Here is a 22,050-nt window from a genome sequence, read left to right as displayed (position 1 = left end):
GATACTTACAACCAAACTATACTCAAAGCTTTAAATTACATAGCTCCTTTACAATTATGTAAACCCAAGCAGTGTGCGCACCTCAACTCTTGGTTCACACTGCAGTTGAGAGAATTACGCAAAGCCAAAAGAAGTGCAGAATCACATTGGAAAAGCCATCCAATAGATTCTAACAAGCACATATTAATCACTGCATCAGTTAACTACAAGGAAGCAATTTTCACAGCTACAAAGGACACCTATAACAAACAGATTTTCCAACAGAATCTAATACTAAAGAGCTCTTTAAGATCTTCAAAGAGCTTGAATCTCCCATAACCCCAACAGACAAGTACAATACTAATGCTGCCTGGTGTACTAGGATACAAAAAGCACTTTTGGATAAAATCACAACCTTAAAGATTAAAATCATTTACCGGGGACTTTACAACCGACTCCAAGGCTCTTAATGAGGTCTACTCAGTCATCCAAGCGTGGATGGCACACCATGGTCTATGTTTAAACGACGATAAGACTGAGTTACTCACCCTAGGCTCCCTCCCACAACTCAACAGACTAGACCCTGCTTTCAAAGCTTTTAACATCACCGGTAACACTATTAAGTGTCTAACAACACCAAATCTCTTGGTTTCCATTTGGATTCAACCCTCTCCCTCACAAAACAAATCAACTCAGTGGTCTCAGCTTCAACTTACACCTTCAAACTGGTGACAGTCTGCAGACTTTTCATTTCCACCCCTAATTGAATCATCCTGACAAGAACCCTAGTAATGGCCAAAATTGACTATTGCAATGCCCTTTACCTGGGTACCTACCAAAAGAATATTAACAAGCTCCATGTATCTCAGAATAATGCTATTAGAGTGGCACTCAATATCCCTCAAAATATGCACATCTCTGACACTAGACGAAACCTCCACTGGTTCCAAGTGACACTCAGAATTTCTCTCAAAACCCTTGCACTTACACATAAGTGCCGAGCATACCAAGCACCTGAATATTTGGCCAACCGCTTCACAGCACACACAGCACACGACTACTCAGATCTGCACAAGCTCACTCACTTTCTATACCCAGATTTAAACTACAGTACGCAGGAGGGTCCAGTTTCCGAGTCCTTGCCTCCAAACTCTGGAATAAACTCCCCAATTCACTGAGATCTGAACCCAGATACACCAGATTCAAGAATTCAGCCAAATCTTGCCTCACAAAGCAAGAAATCACCACCATTAGAGTATAATTGTTTATACTGTCATGCCTAGTCATGTCTGCTTTTTTCACAATCTTACGCCAACAGCTTTCCTACATGTCATAATTATCTGTGTATGTTTTGTGAATTTCCTGTGTACTTCTCATAATATATGCCTCTTATGTCCCCTGTTTTCCTGTTTTTACTTGTACTTTGTACCTCAAGTATTGTACCCAGAGGCAGTGTAACTATAATCTTTGTAAGATATGCACCGAGATGCCCCTGGGCCGGGTGCGCAATATGAATAAGCCAAATACAAATACAAATACACTCTCTGTGACCACTTCCTGGTACGCCTGCACATCCTCCCTTTTGACATGTGTGGGAACTCGCTTGACCATATCTTCTTCCATCACACCACTGCCCTCTCCATTGATTCCTCTCCCTCTGACAACTTACTCATTGCCTTCACATGCCTTAACCTCACCATTTGCACTGACCTCCACCTATTCACCTATTGCAAGACGAACTTCAAGCCTGACTCCATAGCTCCATACCTTGACCAAGTCAATTCCTCACTCCAATCTTTCTCTTCTCCAATCATCGCCGCCTTCAACTATCAATGCCCTGCTTTCTCCTCCCCACTCTTTCACCCTTGTTGTCAAACATGGAAATCCCCCTGCCATACACTAACTGAAGCCATCCATGCACCTGGTTTAAAGATCACCCCCAGCCCCCATTGCTCTCTCTACCAAGACTTTTTGTTTGCCTTCAAGACCACTCTTTACACTGCAAAATCATCCTACTATACTGACTTTATTTTATCTTTCTGCTCCAATCCTCACAAGGCTTTGGCAATCCCAAAGACTATTCTCTAACCTTGAAAAAATGGTTCTCTATCCTCTTCTCTCTCCCCTGATGCCTTTGTCTTCAAAACATGACCACTTATCCTTCAATTTCTTATATATATTATCCTCCTTCTTTACACTTCCTATCACACCCTCCCACTCTTCTCTACCCTACATTTCCCCACTTCCTCACGTAGCTTCTACTAATCCTCTGGTCTGCTAACCCATCCTCTGAGCATATGTACCCCTTTGCACCACAAACAATTGAAGAACTCAAACCAACCAACTCCTCTGACCTCCCCTCCCTCTTCAACCTCTCACTCTATCCACAGGCATTTTTGGTGCTGCATATAAATAACCACCATCATCTCCATTATTAAGGAGCACACTGCTATCCTTTACAAATCTGTCTCTCTTCTGCCCTACCATTCCAAAATGGTTGAGAGAGTTGTCTTTAACCACATTATCTGGTATTATGAGGACCACTCATTCTGTCACCCCCTTCAATCTGGATTCAGAAAAAAACAATAAACTGAAACAGCATTTACCCATGTCTCTGACTTCCTAACCAGGGAACACTGCTCTCACTTCTCCTCCATTTTAATCCTACCCGATCTCTCTCCAGCCTTTGACGCTGTGAGCAATGTCACCCACATTTAAGCCCTCACCACCCTTGACTTCAAGGAAACTGCACATCAGTGGGTGGCCTCTATCCTCTCCAACCACTCCTTCTCCCTCTTTTGGAACTCAAATAACTACTCCCCCACACCACTTCATGTGGGCATTCACTAAGGATCTGTCGCTGGTCCACCCCTTTTTTCACTCTACACCACCTCCATGGGACAGCTGATATCATATTTTAGCTTTCACTCAAATCTCTTTGCCTGTGACACCCGGATCTTCTTCTCATTTTCACCCTTAGCCCCTGCAACGTTGCAGAGCATCACCAGCTGCATCACAAATATCTCTAACTGGAAAGCACTTTTCTGCTTGATGGTGAACTCCTCCAAAATAGAAATCATAGTTCTCCCTGCCTTAAAAGGTAATCCCACTTTCCCATCCCCTTTTTACTGCATTCCAGAAATCCTCCTGAATGCTGAAACCTTGGGTTCCTCACTGACAGAGACCTTAGACTCCAACAGTTAATTAGAGCCACTGCCACATCTGCTAGAGTCAACCTTCTTAGGAACAGAAAATCATTTCACCTCCTCCCCCACCACCTGGCTAAAATGCTAAACTTTACTCTTGTGCTAAATAAACTCGACTACAGCCCAAGGCTACCCCTTGGTATCCACCTATGCTGCTTCTCTCTACTAGTCAAAGTCCTAAACTTTGTTACTCACATGCTCGCCAACTTTTGCCAATCCTTCCCCTGCTCTGCACAACACCATCATGCTGTTTGCCTCTTAATACAAAATCTTGCATTCTCTTTACATTTAAAAAAAATATATATATTGTGGTATAGTCCAACAAATTCGACTTTTCACAAGGTACAGAAAAATAGAAGATAAACATTAAAATACATACATTCATTCATTATCCATAAATATTAAAATACAAAAGGAATGAAAGAAACAAATCTTGTGAACTTGTTTACCCTCTCAGCATACGTACCTTCACAATCCACCAGGATGTGTCTGACTGTTTCAGTACATAAATTGTCGCAGCGTTGGCACAAATTGTCAGTATATATATCCTTATGTCTAGAGAAGAGGATTTTCCTCATAAGTAATATATTGAGCCAAAATCTCAAGCAGTCAATTCAACCTGTGGAAGAGATTGGGACATGCTTTTAGTCCGCATTTCCATGATGGTATAGATCCAATCCTTTCTTTTGAAGTGCTTTTTTACATACATGGGATTATCTAAGAGGTCACTTATATCACCCTCACAAGATTGTAGGATTTTGGGAGCATTTTTGAGCTAATCCCCTAAAACAGGGATTATCATTGTTTTCGAATTCTGCTTTCACATCCTCATAAAGCGTATTTAATCGTGTTTCCAAGATCAACCTATATGCAGACAGTAGTCTGCACTCTACATGTGAGCAGAGAGATTGGAGGCCTAATTCATATCTTACACATGATATTGGAAATGACTGTTGGAACGAAAGAACATTTTTCCACAGGATCCCTCTAACCTACCCCAATGTATTGTTTTAATTGCCGGATTAATATCCACACCATAAGTAAGGATAGGGATCACTTTACAGATATAGAAGGTGAGACGGACAATGGGCAAGCAATTTCATTTGAGGAAAACTGTTTGCTTAAATACTAGGTGCTATGCCCTTGAATGAAGTAAAAATATAGGGTCAGTGAATGGTTTGTTCAGGTCATTGTGGTTGGAGACCCATTGCCTGTGAGAGGCCTCCTTCCTCTACTTCTTTCCTCTTTTAATTTTCATTACTTCACTTGCTGACCTTGTGTTCTTATTCAGCTATCCCAATTCTCTTTAACAACAAAACTCAAAACTTGTTCCCTTTTCTAATCTCAACACGCTTCCTTCTCACTCGTATAGTGGACTACCTTTCGCCCATCTGATAATGGGTAACCAGCCACTTTGTTATGCTCATTTCAGCCTCGTTAATAGAGTTCAAGTTAAAGGACAATTAAATATTTTGCTGAATTTCAAATGAGGGTCTGTTATGGGGACATCAACAGTGTTGCTTTTGAAGTTTTTTGGCTGATTTAAAAATATAGAGGATTGTGGTTAAGGATATATGGGGTGGGGAATCGGGAATAGTGTAAAATTAATAGGGAAGGAGTTTAGGGCAAACCCCCCAAAATATGTCAATGAGTTTAACAGAAAAAGAACAAATCTGCAAAATTCCCATAGAAAAAAGCGCTGTTGATGAATGAACATTGAACCCTGTTTTTTTTTACAGAGAAATGTCATTTGTAGTCCTTGAGATGCAGCGTAATGATATGAAGAAGTGATATTAATGCAGAAATGTACCACTGGTTGTTATAATATTAAAAACGGGGCACCTGGTTATTCCCTGATACACCCAGGTAAATATGATCAAGGCGATTTTGGACAAATAGCGACCCACTCATTTCATCTATACAATTAGTAGTAATGTTTATTCATTAAACATTGAGTATCAAAGAATGTAAAAACATTCAAACAAATCAATAAACAATGCCGAGTTACACAGGAATAAAAGTATAGTACATTACATGTGCATTCAATTTCTGATGCACAGTTTTGTTCATTCACAAATTCTAGACCCATTCACTGCACTAGGGCAATCAAAATCTATCTGCCTGCTTTGCTGGGCTGGCTGAGCAGTGTTTTCTGTGTTCCAATGCTGTATTATCAGGTTGTTGACACAACAGTGTTGCAGCCTCAAAAGTTGTTTGATAGTGCTCCAGTTGAAACGGCCTTCATCAGGACAGGATGGTTTACTCTCATACCTCTTTCGTAGGTGAATCATGTGTTCAAATATCTATGGCACAGATACAAATACAAACAAGGGTCTTAAATTAAAATGTGGGTCTTATCTGAATATTGTATCTCTAGCAATCAAGCTAAAATTGTTTTTGTCACATGCAAAGGGGCACATTCCTTGCATTTTCCTTTAGCCTTGTGCATGTCTGGCAAATTGGTATGAGATTGGTGTCCACACTCGGTGTGGTTGTATATCTGAAAAACAACGCATTTTGTCTGAGGTTGGGGAATCTATCCCCTCTGACATTCTCATTCTACATTTTATGTAATGGATACGGAAGAAGATTACCTTAGTATCCTTCGAGTGTCCTATTTTCTCATTGTCATATTCGTATTCACTGGTATCTGGCTCCAGCTGAAATGTTGGCCCGTGGAATAATTGTGTATAAGTACAGGCTGTCATGGTGTGATGAGACAAACGTTATTGTGCAAGATCCATGCACTGGCATTTTAATAGCATCAACACAAGCACGGAATCACCCGTTCGCATTTCTCCATTTTGTGTTGTTTCTTTTGTAATTTCTTTTAACTGAAAAGTCAACAGAGGTAATGTGTATGGAAACCAGGCCTTTTATATGAAATTGGGCAGTTTGTGGTTTCTATTGCAAACATGTCCCTGAGAACTGCGTGCCCACTCTGCCATGAGCCATCCCTAGCAGTCTTTCAATCTTTAATTGCAGTTTAAGTACTGTCTATCTTTGTGACTATACATTGTGAATACACACTGTAACAATAGATGGGTGCCATGCCGTGCCTAATAAACCAAGTGTCTATATGGTACAGACAGTTTCATGTTTAAGTCTGCAGCGTGACTTGTAAATCTAGTTGCCATGGTGACTGATTTGCAGCGGCCACAGCGTCTAAACTCAGACAATCTATGTCGCAGAGCTAGCAAAGTGTTCTACCATAATCAGGGGGCTTCTAAGGGAGGCATCATGCACATTTTAATGGAGTTTCCATTGGGACCGACCAGGATGGGAAAATTGCGCTCCTGGTGGCCATATTGAACTGTTCACGATTCCCATTTCTGAAACAGTAGAACACACTGTGTGGTGGATCTCAATTTCCACACTCCATGGCATAGTAAAGATTTGAAATTTACTCTGATGGTGCATAGAGAAGTATTTTATAATTTAGGAACATTTTGGGGCGGGAATATTTTTAAACTGTTATTGCTCGAACACAAACAACTATTTGCATTGCTGGTGTTATATTTGTATAGGCTCTGGGCCTCTATCTATATGTTGGCCCTTACTACTAGCGCTCATAGTAGATGCCAGGTAACTCGGTTTGTTGGATGATGTGTGGAGAGATCATTTCGTAGCATGGTGATAATATTTGCATTTCAAGTGCACAGCATAGAGCACGACAGATAACACATCAATGTGAGTGCCTGTAAGCAGATGGTTGTGTAGCTGCACTTGCACCTATTTTTGGGTCAACAGATTACATCCAGGTGTTAGGAAGTTCCCATATAGTAATATTTGAAGTTCAAGAGCCCGGCATAGACCAATACAAATCACGCAACCATGCGTAAACATATCGGCAGATGATTTTTTAAGGTCATCAGACTGCATGCAGAGGTTAAGGCAAAGTCTGCATCTAGACCTGTCTCCGAACACGACATAAACAGTGCCTCTCAGAACAGAAGTCGCATCCATGTATATATGTACAGATATACAGGCACAAGAGACGTTGGCACAAATACTCCTTGTGTGACCCACCAGGGGTCATGGGTAAGACAGTGAGAGGATGTGTACATGTGCTCCCCCTTGTAGGGAGAAAGACATCCATTTCAGGTGTCTGCCCAAAATCAGAACGACAGTCTTAGCACCCATCCTTGGAGAAAGAGACTGCTCTCAATGTAAACCTCAATTTTCGAACAAAATCAGAAACAATCTTGAAAGCTTTGCTTGGAGGAAGAGACTAGTGTCTTAATGCCTGATTGGTTGCCTTGTGTCATTATTGAAAACTGTGCCAATTCAGCGTGTTATATTAGAAGCCCGCTTAGGACTGCGTCAGGACAGTCCACCACTATCGGAGGTTGTTAATCTGTTTTTAGAATTCCTTTTATTGCTTGCATTTCGTGGAATTATATATAAACAATTCAATGGCAACGTTTGCACGTGACTGCTTTCGCGAAGTCTCTGACTTCGGAAATAATGCTTGCCCAAACCATCAGTGGTCAGACTATGTGCGGCATACTGTTCACAGGGAGCTCCACCTGGGCGTAAGGAGCGGTGTGAGGGCTCGATGGCTACTCCTAGCTTTCCCTGAAAACGGCCAATCAGAATGAACAGTGCGGAACACTAACTGTGCTTCATTTGATTATGTACACTGCAATAAAACTATTCAGGGGCTATGCGCTGGCCTTGGAAGCAAGACAATGCAGTGCAACACAAGTTCGATCCCCGGGTCCGCGCTTAGAAACCTCTGGGTGGGTATTAAGCGCGTTATAAATAACCAATTACAATTGCAGAACGCCACACAGTGGCATCCAAACATGCTGTTTTTCTTTGCTCTATTGTGTTATTTTGCAATGTTGTAAGTTTCTAACGGGCAGCCATCCAATCTTAAAGGCATTTCAAATCTGTTTCTTTTTCAGTATGTGTTATATACATTTTTGTCATATATAAATACAAGCAATGCAGAGTGAAATGTAATATAGTTCATAGGAAAAACTAATAAAGTGCATTCTTTTTTTTATTTTTTAGGATCCATCTTCCCAGCAATCAAGCCCTCCGAAACAGTTTTTAAAATAGTATTTTGGCTGGGGTACTTCAACAGCTGCATTAATCCAATCATCTACCCATGCTCGAGCCAGGAGTTCAAGAAAGCTTTCCAGAACATCTTGCGGGCCCAGTGCTCCCAAAGGAAGCAGGCCTGCAGCAAGTACTCCTCTGGGTTCAACGCCCACAGCTCCGCTCACCACAGGCCTGCAGGCCACCGGGACATGGTGCGCATTCCTGTGGGATCCGGGGAAACGTTTTATCGGATCTCCAAGTCAGACGGGGTCTGTGAATGGAAGTTCTTCTTGCCAAGCGCTTCAACCAAACATGCTATCTCAAAGGACAGGCCAAACGGTGGTGCGGCCCGCGTGAGGAGTAAGACGTTCCTGCAAACGTGCTGCTGCATTGGATTGGCCAGCAGCCACAGTCAAGGTGGCCATCACATGCCTTCACTCAAGATCCACACCATCTCCCTGAGCGAGAACGGGGAGGCTGTGTAGGAGGCATCGTAGAGTCCTGTGAAAAGTGAACAATGCACTTGTTTGTGTTCGCAGTGTAACCTCATGTCTGGCAGAAAGGTGCTTCAGTCTACCCCATGGGGTCGTCACTGCACTACAGAAGGAAAAAAAAGCAGAAATCCACAACAATCCTAGGGCACAAAAAAAGGCAGTGGCAGACGATTGGCAGAGCATCGCTCTCCACAGCTCTCAGGCTTTTCTACGACTATGGTTCTAGGTTCATCAACGTGCCATCGGCTGTGAATGTGAAGCTCCTTTCAGTGCAGTGGCCAATCTATCATGCATGCTGACTGCCCGTCGCCATTTTGTTATGGAGTTGTTGAACAAGCTTTGCTACCCTCTGAAGGATCATGTCATACAAAACAGTTCCTCCACTCTTTTCTGTGAACATTTCAGAACAATTCCTTGTGCCTCCTTTGCTAGTGACGTCACTCTGGCGCAGGGTAAAAGATAAATGTCCCAGGTGGTATTTTGCCCCCCTACAGCCGATTAACCAAGGAGAATAACGGCCCAGAAAATGGGGTTGAACCCATGCACAACTGTTCTCCAGGAACATCCTTAAAAACAACAGTATTACACCCAAATAAAAAATAAATGTATTTTATTGCTATAGTTTACATCCAATTGTCTTTCTCTGCTGCAAAGTAATATTCTATGAGGTGATTTTTTTTTTTTTTTACTCTGGGCACATACTCACTCCATAACATTCTCCATTTCTAGGGTCCTTCCATGGTTGTGTGCAGTGCATTCATATTCGTGGAGGTGGGGTCCCGGGATGGCGTAAGCACACCTTTCTCATCCGAAAGCCCTGTCTTACCTTGGGGCCAGTAGTTAAGTTGGGGAAGCATATTTGTGTCTATTTAAAATACTTATTTCATGACTGCAATATCATTCTTGGCAAACATGGTGTATGTAAATTGGCTGATTTGTTCTTGCAGTTGAGTTTCTCAGGAATATATGTTGGTAATAAAAAAAATATGTTGGTAAAACACCTTTTCAAGCTTAGTGATTGAAAACGCTTGTGTCTGTAAAGTGTTCACGTGAAGCCCAGGCGAGGGCGTTGCCTCGACCAATCAGTGTTAATTTAAACTAGTGCATGTCAAACATAAAGAAAATAAAGGCTAAAAAGGTTCAAGACACCTACTGTAAATGTGCCTTGTGAGAGAACCTTTGCGCACCAATGTCAAATGCGCTTTGCCATGGAGAAGTGTTCATCTATCAGTGTTGGCACGTGCATAATGGGCACTGGGGTGGCGCTCCTCCTTTATGCACCAGCAGCTGCTAATGTTCAATAATGCAGAGCAGTCTCCCGTCAGTCAACCTGACAGCCTGACAGGTGAATGCTCTGCACGACATGCCACTGCGTGCCTGAAGATGGCGACGCACCTGAAGGTCGCTATGTGTGACCGGGCGTAGTCCCCTAGAAGGGAGTGTGGGGGCCTCTGTCCCTGCAGGAACAAGGTACCACGGTTTAGCACTGGCCCGAGGAGGCCATAAGGACGTCCGCCCTGGTTCTCCAGCATGCGCAGAAAAGCACTTGCCGGGGCTCCGAATCTAAGCTCTCAAAGCTTTCCACGTGACCTTTGGAGGAGAGTCTCAGGAAGAGAAATTGTCTATCAACTTCCCTCACGGTTTGCTTTTTCTGTGTCGGCTGGAATGGAGCTGCAGGAGAGTGCAGCCAAGGGACCCGGTGGAAGAATTTACATTTCTTGATTAAACCAGGTATTTGGAGAGAGAGAGAGAGAGAGAAAGAGAGAGAGAGAGAGAGAGAGAGAGAGTGAGAGAGAGAGAGAGAGAGAGAGAGAGAGAGATAGTTAATGGAGACATTAAAGAAAAAGATTAATGTTGAGGGTGCAGAGAGCAGTACTGGGGCAGAACTGGGCCTTAAAGGGCAAACACAGTGAGACTTTGGTTCTGTAGGGCAAAAGGAGATAGAACTGAGAAATGGCAGACATATGTGGTAAGATATTGACACTGAGGGGCAGGTGGGGCAAGAATCAGTAGCTGAGGTGCATATACAGACAGCAATGGATGAGGGATAAAAGGGTCATGACTGGGTACTAGGGTGCAAGTTGGTCCAGAACTGGGTGCTTGAGGGCAAATGGGGACAAAAATCAGCACTAATATGAAAATGGGGGCAGAACTAGGTACTGAGGGGATAATTGACCATAGGGGGAAAATGAGGAACAGAAATCTAAATGGAGGAAGAATTGAGTTCTGTCCTGGTAGTGCATAGTCTCACATGGAACTCTACACCTGATTATACCCAAGACTCGCTCAGTGCTCAGGGATTAATTCCTAATGATACCCTGACTCACTCAGAGGTCTACTCCTGATAATTCCCAAAATACATAGAAAGCTGCCTAATCCCTTTGTCACTCTGAGCTCTGTTCCTATTGATACCCAAGCTGAATTAGATATCTGATCCTAATAATGCAGACCTATTCGTAGATCTGCTCATGATAACATCTAGACTTATGCTGGGCTCTACTCCAATGTCCAACACTCATTCGGAGACCTGGACCTAATAACATCAGACCCAGTCACAGCTCTACCCATAAAAATGCCTAGCCCTTCTTTGATAACACACAGACCCACTGTGAACATTAGCAGAATCCAACAGAGCTGTAACGCTCACCTGACTCCCACGGAGACGCTGACCAGGTCTGGACTGCTGCGGCCTCTTCTAAGGTGATGCGCAGAACTCAGAAGACCGACTGGACAGGACCCTCAAATCTCGCTTGTCTGACTCGCAGGAGAATCCTTCTGCAGATGGAGAAAGGGGATTAACTACCTGCGGAGTAGCGCGTCGGCCTCCCACTTCCCTCTTTCAGTCTCCTCAGACCACCTCCGAAATTCCCTGTTAACTCTCACCTTAAGGTTTGAAAGGACGAGCTCTCCATCCTGCTTCTGGTGCACGGGTGCCATTATATCCAGGTACTTCACTGCTGTTCGGATTGGTGAGGATCCAAGCTTACTTGACTTTCCTGGCAAGGTGCCGTAAGTATACTGTTGTAAAAGTTCAAGAGTTGGCCTCCTTTTCTATTTGCCTTTATATTCAGTAGTCCGTCTCTTATCCCTTTTATCACAGGTGCTGAGTGAAGATTTCGCGTAGTGGAAACAATTCGCCGAAGGTAAACTCAGGTGAGTTTATGATGGGTGGTTCCTTTAATGTCCTTATATTCACCCACTAATGCGTGTGTCTTTTTTCCCCATAGGGACCGGGGTACGGTACTGCCGAAGAAGCGGCGCCGACCCGAGATGAGGAAAGATTCTCCCAACAATAATCAGGTAAGTCTTATGGCGAAAATCTGGCTTTCCTCAATATGTTCCTTTTGCTCACCTTTTGTTCTTCTCTTCCCCCTTAGGTGCAGGTATGCGGCGGATCGTGCAGATGGTCGCTAAGGAGCATGGAGATGCCTCGTGAACAGGTGAGTGGAACGCGGCGCTGCAGCGAGCAACGCGATGCGTTTTTAAAATAAATGTCTTCCCTTAGGATCGCCGGCGTGATGACTCCGGACTCTGGGTAGAAGCAGGTAATGTTCTTCTGTTCACCTTTTCCCTTCTCTTCTTTCCTTTCAGGTGTTCCAGGATGGAGGCGGGCATGGCTGGAGTCAGGATGCAGGAGCAGACACGGTGAGCATCCAGCTGCTAGGTGCAGAACAACGGGAAGCGTGAGCTGCTGTCTGGGCGTGGCTTAAATATCCTCAAACTAGTTCCAGGTACGTATTCTTCCCCGGCCACGTCCGAGTGGCAAAATAGTCCCACAGGTAAAATAGTCCCTTCAGGCCTCAAAGAAGTCTGGATCTGGCAGCACGGTCTGCATCAGGTAAGTTCACATAAACACTCCCTTTATGAGCCTGGCGCCAATGGCGCCAGGACAGTGTCCAAAGGGCCCCTACTAGGGGTTGCTGGCCTTTTCCCCGGGAACATGATGTCTGCTTCCGGGGACGCTGGTCCTGGACTTGTTCTCTGGGAGTAGGCATCATGACAAGAGCTTTGCTCCAGAAAATACTGAGACTCACAGAGCGCTCTGCGACTGGTAATAAGCAGGTCCCACTCTGGACACTGTTCATGACACTACAGACTCACGAATATTGCTAACTTTGATAATAACCATTGTCACTCAGACCTCGGCTCCTGATAATACCACACTCTCTCAGAGTCCTGCTACTGATAACAATCAGAGTGCTCTTGTTCTGATAATGCCCACTCTTACTCAGATCTCTAATCACCATGATTTCCAAGTCCGGTATTATCTCATGGTTAAACACACACAGTTCCAACGATAGGGGAACCGCCGTCCCCTGCACACTGTCAACGGCTACGGTAGCCAAAAGTTGAATGAAAATTGATAAATTCAATGAAAAGATAAGACAAAAAGGTCAGGTTTGTGAACAACTCCGTATTGTGATCAGAAAGAGCCACTATTATTATATATCTCAGCATTGAGTCCTGTAATGTCCATCATTTCCCTTTTTATTGAAATGCCCAATGCGTTTCGAGCTAAAGTGCTCTTCATCAGGGGATCAAAGTATCTCCCAAAAATCTTCATATATCTATGGTATAACAAATAATAAAACTCAATCAGTCATTATCCATATACAGAAATCCAAAGCAACATTAAATACATCAAATCTCCAATACAGTGGATTCAAGTTTGATTAATTACCTCCTTCTCAGAACGGCTAAACGAGCCACGTGATAGTGGTGCAAAAATGTCCTTCTATCCGGAAAGTGTCTGTAAAGGTAAATGATGGGGGTCACTACCCGTCAAAGTTGTAACCACGAATACAAGAATAAAGCCAATAGCGTTCTGTTCTCACCTCTATGTTTAATGTTCAATGTTTGCCGCGGTCATCCCTATGCACGCAGTCACATGTGTTCAAAAGCATGATATCTAATCATTCTAAATGGAAAATGCAAACGTGAGGATAGAAAGTGTCAAATCTTTCCATAATATCTACCGAAACATCCACTGAATTAAGGTGGAAGAAATCATAATAGCTTACCTGGTGCCCAGGTCCAGGCACCTAGTGCCGGCGAGAATCCCGAGAAGCTTAACTGGGTCCGTACCTATGGATCCGTCAGTGATCGTGTGTATGCAAACTCCTCCCTCCTGTGTCTGTAACATGGGAATCTATATTCAGATCGAGTATTTGTATATATCCTTAAGAACGGTATTATCTCATCTCAGGATCAAAGCAGTTCTTTGTGGTGGTTGGATCCACCATGGACTGAGCTTGCTTGCAGGGTGATGCTGCTCACATTGCACAGACAAAGACATGTACTTAAGATAATGGGACAAGCCCCGCCCCAGCAGGTCTCTGGGGTTAGCTTTGATGGGAGATCTCCCCAGGAAGACACTTGGCTCTGGTCTTGCTTGGTTCCGGACTACGCTGTGCTCTAGAGAATGTTCTGCTCTCCAGGCTGGACTAGACTCTTTCCATGTCCCAAGGCATGCCGAGTCCTGTATTCTGGGCAAGAAGGCCTCCTAGCCAGGGATTATCGGATCTGAGCACATATGTTATCAGATTTGGGCTAGGCTCCAGCCTGGTCTGTGTACTGGGATGAGACCTGGTCTAACCTGCTTCGGTGGCTGGGGGGCTGTGAATTAGGGCTGGTATGCTGAAAAGGCTGTGGTGCAGACACGGCTTGGTTGTATGCGAGGCATAAAGCACAATGCCTGCCAGCATCAATGTAGATTGTGCTCAGTGGAGTCGTGTAAAATCGCATTTAAAATGAAAAGCAAAACTGACCTGTCATAGTGGTCATCAATTATGTCGTTCAAATAGCAGGGTTATTTTAGGCATAGTCATTCACGTTGCCAATACAGCCCATCGATAGGCTTGTGCTCGATTGTACTAGGCCCACTTATCAATTGTGACCTCTGACTAACATGGATTTTATAAACACTTAGAGGATGCCATACTTATGAGCAAATGAATGCTGAACTGACTGCAGTTCTGTGCCCTGTAGCCTAGGACTAGCTGCCTGTCACAGAAGCAGCCCCTCTGAAAAGGCGACCCCTCTCCGACCACCACATATCCCGAGGGCCCCATTATGTGTTTAGTTGCAATGGTCAATAAAAAGCTGTTATATTTAGGATCTATTTGTAAAATACCACCTGACTTGGAATCACCTGGGATGTTTACTTCATGCATTTGGATTGGGGGTTTTATAGCGCCAATTTAGCTTGGAAGCAACAGTGTGCATGCAGCACATAGAAAGTATGGCATCTGATAATGCTGTTTTTTCCAGGTTTCCCGTTTTGTGACTATCCCATACGATCACAAATCATGATTAGATGTTTAAACAAAATAAGTGACAGTTAAAATAATCAGGGCCTCATTACGTGTTTGGTATTAATTCAGCGGTAAATCCCCAGAATTACTGACAAGCTTGATTCCCGTTACCGCTACCTGGTCCCACGGCTTTACCGCAGGATTACAAGTGGTGGTAGGGCGGTGTTAATCCCATGGGACTCAGTGAGGATTTCAGTGGAATTACCAATTTTTCCCATTTTATTGTCATGTCTCCTGCAACACTTCAGCTTCTCGTGGAGCTGACAAGAAACCTTTTGCGGGACCCCCGAACACTCCCAGGACACTCTGACCACCAGTAGTGTACACATAACTTTCCATCTGCCAGTGCTGGCCACCAATGCACCAATAGAATCGTAGGGCTTAGCTTGTTCCACTGAATAGTACAATCTGTTTGGGTTTTCGGGAAATAATCACACATAGGCAAATCATCTCCACATACATGTATTATTTGCAAAGGTTCCTTAAACATACTGAGACGCAGCTGTCAGGCTGCAAGTGCACGGTAGGTGAATTAGCGTGACAGCAGCTATCTTTTCCTGTCCTTCAGGAGCTGTCACCTTTCTCACCGACCAGACCACACATTCCTGGCCATTGATCACTTTTATAGTACCACAAGACACAACATAACTGAGTGAGCACTGCTTGGGAGCCCACCGGTAACAGCCATTCCCATTGGCTTGCACTACCTCTAGTTTGCCTCAACCCTCTTCAGCACCAGTGACTCTGTACCTTTTGCTAGCTGGTTGCCCAGTCTTGAACTTCACTGAGACTGTCAAATTGCACCAAATGTGCTGCACCCTTGCTTCCATTTTTGCAATGGCAGCCTGGTGCACAACATTCGTCCCAGGAGGATAGCTCAGCGGCAGCGTGCCCGACTTGGAAACAAGACAACAAGGAGCAACACGGGTTCGATCCCTGAGTCCACGCTTAGAAACCTCTGGGTATTAAGCGCGTTATAAATAACCTATCATATCATATCATAGACATTTTCAACACAGAAAATCTCACACGATGCCCTGCTTGTCTCATTCTTTATGCCTGCTCTTGGTATCACACACTAATGTAGGATAAAGCACAGTAGAACGAGTATCATTTTCCAGCCAACCAAACAAGAGCTTAAAGAGTCCACATCACAAAGTGGGCCTTGATTACTGGTAATTCCTGCAGAAACCAGCAGCTGAGAGAACAGTTCTCAAAGCAAGCTCAGCAAGGCTGGCACTGCAATGAGGTACAGTTAACTACCTGGGGTTCCATCATAGGATTCAATGTTGGTCCCATATATAATAACTGGTCTCGCTGTAATGGGGGATCCTGTCCCACTTTGTCTGTGTCTGTGCTTTTATGTATCGGGAGGACAGTTCAGGGGCAACGTGCTCGCCTTGGAAACAAGACGACTGGAGGAACACAGGGTTCGATCCCCGGGTCCGCGCTTAGAAACCTATGGGTATTAAGCGCTTTATATATCACCAATTATAATGATGAGTTTGTGCATGAGATCAAAGGTGTAGCAAAAACAAAGCGAACACAAGTCAGTTTAGAGTAGTAGTGGTAGAAACCTCTTTAGTTTTTCAGTCTACATTTCCGTACCACATGATGAATCAGCAGCTTCTACACCTTGCTTCTCCATGATGCACTTACTTTCAGAATGAGTTCAGTGGAAAACATTTAACACATGTAACACTCAAATCATAAACCAAGGTGATATTAAGTTTCATTATTTTTCGATGAAAGTGAAAATGTTTGTGAACTTAACATAAATATTAGCTAAAGGAAATGGACAAACAACACATAAAAATCACATGATCACAGAGCACACACAAATGTGCATCCACATACGTGCATATAAAAAAAAGGACTTAGAGTGTGAAAATAATGAAACATTGTTAGGTTACATAACAGGTGTATTTGTAAAGTGCATGTTCACGCCCAAAGAGGCATCATGGGGCTAATAACGGACGTTTATTGTTACCCAACTCAATGGTACTCATTTTATTTACCTCAGAAGGATGCCGGGCTGAGAGGACCTGCCAGGATGCAAACCTGTGAACATGAGGTCAAACACAGGCTCCTGTAATGGATGCACTAGTCCACTGAGCCACAGACCAGGTTGGCCCAGTGTTGCTCTTTTTGGCAAACGTTTAATGAGATGTGTCATAACACTCTTCATCCTCTCCCTACCTCAACAATATGTCCTCTTTTATCATAATATTTGTGATACTGAAGGAATCCCGGTGGGCACTTATAAAGCTAATAACTAAGTGTGGTCTCTATTTCCAGGAAGTCGACTTAACAATTAACATTGAGATAGAGACAGGATAATGACAGATCAAGCTGCTGAAAGCTAACCTATACGTCTGTCAGCAAAGTATAAAAATAAATGTATTATGTAAAAAAATACTAAAGCAATGCAACTTAAAAACATACATGTATAACAATCACAAAATAGTGGTAATAAACCAGTGTAATGCCACAATTTGCATTGGTGAAATGAATATCGTGTGGACACACAGTTGTTGTTTTTCTCAAAACATAGCAGGTGTCTTCTACATAAATATATAAGAACACAATGGTCAAATTGATGTTTTGTACACTATTCGTTGGTTGGCCTGTGCAACAATCCACAAGTTACAGTCATTCATTCCATACATTCGCCAGGACTGTAGAATCGTCCGCTCGGCAATAAACACACTCTCCGCACTTCCGCATTCATCAGCTAACCAGACTCGTTGGCTCTACATACTCATCCGTTTCACATACTCATCTGTTCTACACACTCATTCTGTGTTTTGCTTATCCATTCTGCACACTCATCCGGTTTGCGCGTTCTTGAATTCTACTCGCTTCTCTAAGTTTACGCACTCATCCGCGTTACGCATTCACCCCCTCTACGCACTCTGTATTCTACGCATTCAGCCCCTCTGCACCCTCTCCGCCTGTGCGCACTCACCCCCTCTGCGCACTCACCCCTCTGCACACTCACCCCCTCCAGCGCGCAACGCACTCATCCGCTCCAGCGCACTCATCCGCTCCAACGCACTCATCCGCTCCAACGCACTCATCCGCTCCACGGACTCATCTGTTCCATGGATTCATCCCCTCTCTGCAATCATCCGTTTTAAGCACTCTTTTCACGCATCCAACAGCGGTATCCTATTCTATTTATTCAATCTCACACACTCATCTGCTCTATACCTTCATCTGCTCAGCGCACTCATCCTCTCCATACACCTATGCGCTCCATACACCCCTCTGCTCCATACATCACTCCGCTCCATACACCCCTCCGCTCCATACACCCCTCCGCTCCATACACCCCTCCGCTCCATACACTCCTCCGCTCCAGTTTACACTCATCTGTTCATCCCATTCATTAACATTACGCGCACATCCGTGCTATACGCTCGTCCGCTCTACATACCCGTCCGCTCTGCACACTCTTCCGTTCTACATGTTCATCCATTCTATACACTCATCCGGTTTACTTATTCTTTTGATTTCCACACTCATTCGCTATATAGCTATCTGTTCTTCCATTCCTGCATTCTTCGACTCGGAGCATTCATCTGTTCTACCGGATTCATCAATTTAAACTATATCATCCATGCCATTCACTTTGTTCACTTCTCATGCAATCTGTCCATTTCCGCAGTTTAACTTTCTTTACTCTTTCCGTATGATTTACTCTTATTAACCCTTGTACTGCTTTGATCTACTTTATTTGTTTAATTCTGTTTGTCCTTCTAATTTATAGTAGGAGTTATTAACTGTTAATTTCTCGCATCGGTGGTTTGTTGGATTGGTGTCATGAAGTTCTTGTTAGTCTGTTTTGGGATAGTATGGCACGGGTTGGTTTTATGGGAAGAGCCAGGTTTTCAGCAGTTTACGGAAAGACGGTAAATCTTCAGTTAGGCGGATGTGGGGTGGGAGTGAATTCCAAAGCGTGGGGGCCAAGGCTGAGAATGATGTTCCACCTAGCCTGACTGCGTTAGTCTTCGGTATGACTAGTAGGCCGGCTGAGCTCGATCTTAGGGTGCATTGGGGATGATAGGGTTTTAGTTTTTCTTGAAGATATTCAGGTCCGGTTTTATGCAGTGCTCGATGGGAGATGCATAAGGTTTTGAAAGTCACCCTCCGGGCTACTGGAAGCCAGTGCAGCGTCTTAAGGGCTGGGGAGATGTGGTCTCTTGGGCCAAGCGCAAGTAGCAATTTGGCTGCCGCGTTTTGTGCCCTTTGGAGTTTATTCAGTTGGTACGTGTGGATTCCGAGGTATAGGGGGTTTGCGTAGTCCAGTCTTGATATAACAATTGAATGGACGGCAGAGAGTCTGTTGGGAAAGGAGAGATATGGAAAGATGCGTCTAAGGGTTTTAAGGTTGAAATGGCAGGACTTTGAGACGTTGTTGACTTGGCGCGAGAGAGTTAGGTCAGAGTCAAGGGTGCACCCAAGATTTTTCACTGATTTGGAGGCGATCAGTGAGTTGCCCATGGCGGCTGGCCATGGTAGTGGGTGCGGAAGAAGTTCTGAGTTGCCACATACCATGATTCAGTTTTGGAGGGGTTTAACAGGAGGTGGCTTTGGGTCATCCAGAGTTCTATGTCAAGGAGGCAGGAGGCCAGGTCAGGTCTGAGATTGAGTTTTGAGTTCAGGAGTTTTAGAATTAGCTGGGTGTCGTCGGCGTAGTTGTAACACAGGATGTTGTGCGAACGGATTATTGGGGCGAGGGTGGTCAGGTAGAGATTGAACAGGAGGGCAGATAGGCATGCTCCTTGTGGGACTCCCGTATGGACTGGTCAGGCTTGGGAGGTATAGGTGGAGAGTATTGTTATTTGAGGAATGAAGCTATCCATTTAAGAGTGGTTCCACAAATTCCTAGGGAGTGGAGGCGGTCTAGGAGGATTGAGTGATTGATCGTGTCAAAGGTGGCAGATAGGTCGAGAAGGATTAGCGCGGCGCATCCCGCGGAGTCTGCCGTCATTTTAAGGTCCTCCCAGATTGAGGTTAGGGTGGTTTCTGTTCCGTGATGGGCTCTGAAACCTGATTGGGCGGGGTCTAGGAGATTGTTGGCTTCGACAAAGGCATTTAGTTGGGAGTAGGCGGTTCGGTCAATGAGTTTGGCAAGGAATCTGGTGTTTGAGATGGGGCGATAGTTTTTGGGCTCGAGAGGGTCGAGCCAAGATTTTTTAATTAGAGGTTTGACGTGAACCGTTTTGAATGCGTCGGGAAAGATACCAGAGGAAAGGGAGGCATGTATGATGGATCTTGCGTGTTCTCCTGCGCCGGTGGAATGCGAAAATTTGTTTGAGGGCTGTGGCTGGGCAAGGGTCAAGCGGCGATCCAGATGGTTTGCGGGCAGATAGAAGTTTGAGAAATTGCTCTGGTGATATTGGGCTAAAGGATTTGAATGTTGGCTGTGTAGAGGTCGCAGCTGGTGGGCTGGCCAGTACGGTTGGAAGTACGGGCAGAGAATTGCCTGGTGGATGTAAGAGAGCCTGTTTGGTGGTTAGAGTTTTTGTTCTTTCGAGAGCTGTGGTGTAAAAGTGGAGGGAGAGTGAGCCACACAGTGATTGTTAGGGGGTCGGGATGGTCGTGACGCAGGCCGGGTTGGTGAATTCGGAGATGATTTTGTGGAGTTCTTTGCTTGGGTTTTTGCAGTTTAGGATTCGGGAGTTGTAGTGGGCTTATTTTGCTTTCCGGATTTCAGCCTTGTACTGATAGAGGTGGCGGGCCAAGGTGGCCTTGTTCTCCTGGGTTTTGTCTTTCTGCCATTTGCATTCTAGGTATTTATATAGTTGTTTAGTGATCTTCAACTCAGGAGTGAACCATTTGGGGAAGAGGCCACGGCGGGCTGATAATTTGCACGGGGGTGTGAGCCGCATCAGAGATGCTTTGAGCCATGAGTCAAAGGCATCAGGGGTTAGTTGTTTGGAGAGAGGGTCGGTAGGTGGTGGAGATTGGAGGAGTGCTCGGCTAGGTCGGGGGTGATTATTAGTTTTTTCCAGCATTTGCCTAGATTCGGAGTGTCAGATTCGAGTACGGGAAGGGGGTTGGGTGAGCGAAAGGTGAACGAGAGGATAAAGTGATCGGACCAGATGATAGGGGTGGATGGCTTTAAATGAATCAGAGAGTTGGAGGTAAAAATGGCATCAAGAGTGTGACCTTTATAGTGAGTCGGGCCATTTATGCGGGGTTGGAGGTTATTTGCGTCCAAACCGTCAACCAGAGAGTGTGTCATAGGGTTCGTGGGGTTGTCGAGCCATATGTTGAAGTCTCCAAGAAGAGTGAGGTTGGGATGGTTTAGTTGAAGGGTGGCAATAGAGTCGCAGAGGTTGTTTGCAAATTGTCCATCGTAGCCAGGAGGCCTGTAGATTATTAGGAAGTTGCGTGAGAGCGATGGGGAGATGGATATTTTAACGAGGAGAGATTCGCAGGAAGGAATGCAAGGTTGGTTGGCAATGATTGAGGCGTGGAAGAGAGACTTGAAGACAAATGCTATTCCCCCTCCTCTGGAGGGACGGTTCAGTTGGATGAGGGAGTAGTCGGGGGGGGAGGCTTTGTTAGCGATTGGGGCGAAGTCGTCAGAGAACCAAGTTTAGGTGATGAAAACTAGGTCTGGTTTGACAGAGGCGAGGAGGTCAAAGATGCAGTGTCTGTTTTTTGCTACTGATCTGGCATTAAATAGGATGCAGTTCACATCGGCAGGGGAGGTTGGTCTCGGTGATGGAGGGGGTGGGGGCAGACAGAGTGGAGGAGGGAGGGGGGTAGGGAGGGTGATGCTCGATGGGAATAGAGGGCGAGCAGAAAAATTGGTAGGTTTCGGGTGGCGTGGAAGAGATGGGTTTGGTTCGGGGGATTTGAAAGTGGGGTGTGTGCGGTTAGGTGTTTCAGTAGCAGTTGATGAGAACTGGAGGGAGAGGGGTTTTAGGAAGGGTGAAGCCACGGGGGAAGGAGGAGATTGCGGGAATGAGGTGGTGGGACGAGACAGTGGAG

The 22,050-nt window shown here is 44.7% G+C and overlaps 1 protein-coding gene across 1 annotated transcript in view; it reads left to right on the top strand.

Annotated features, from left to right (window-relative positions):
* Positions 1-9,720, top strand: part of ADRA1A (adrenoceptor alpha 1A) — a 465,213-nt gene extending 455,493 nt beyond the window's left edge. Inside the window, exon 3 of the mRNA XM_069618859.1 lies at positions 8,205-9,720. Within this exon, the coding sequence (XP_069474960.1) occupies positions 8,205-8,719 (515 nt within the window). The 3' untranslated portion in view covers positions 8,720-9,720. The remainder of the gene's footprint in view (positions 1-8,204) is intronic.
* The last annotated feature ends 12,330 nt before the right edge of the window (positions 9,721-22,050 follow it).

This window comes from Ambystoma mexicanum, chromosome 10 (genome assembly GCF_040938575.1).
Source record: "Ambystoma mexicanum isolate Mex_15411 chromosome 10, UKY_AmexF1_1, whole genome shotgun sequence".
In the NCBI taxonomy this organism is placed as follows: Eukaryota; Metazoa; Chordata; class Amphibia; order Caudata; family Ambystomatidae; genus Ambystoma; species Ambystoma mexicanum.
Note: the sequence above shows the minus strand (reverse complement) of the source record. Positions and strands in the feature narration are given on the sequence as shown.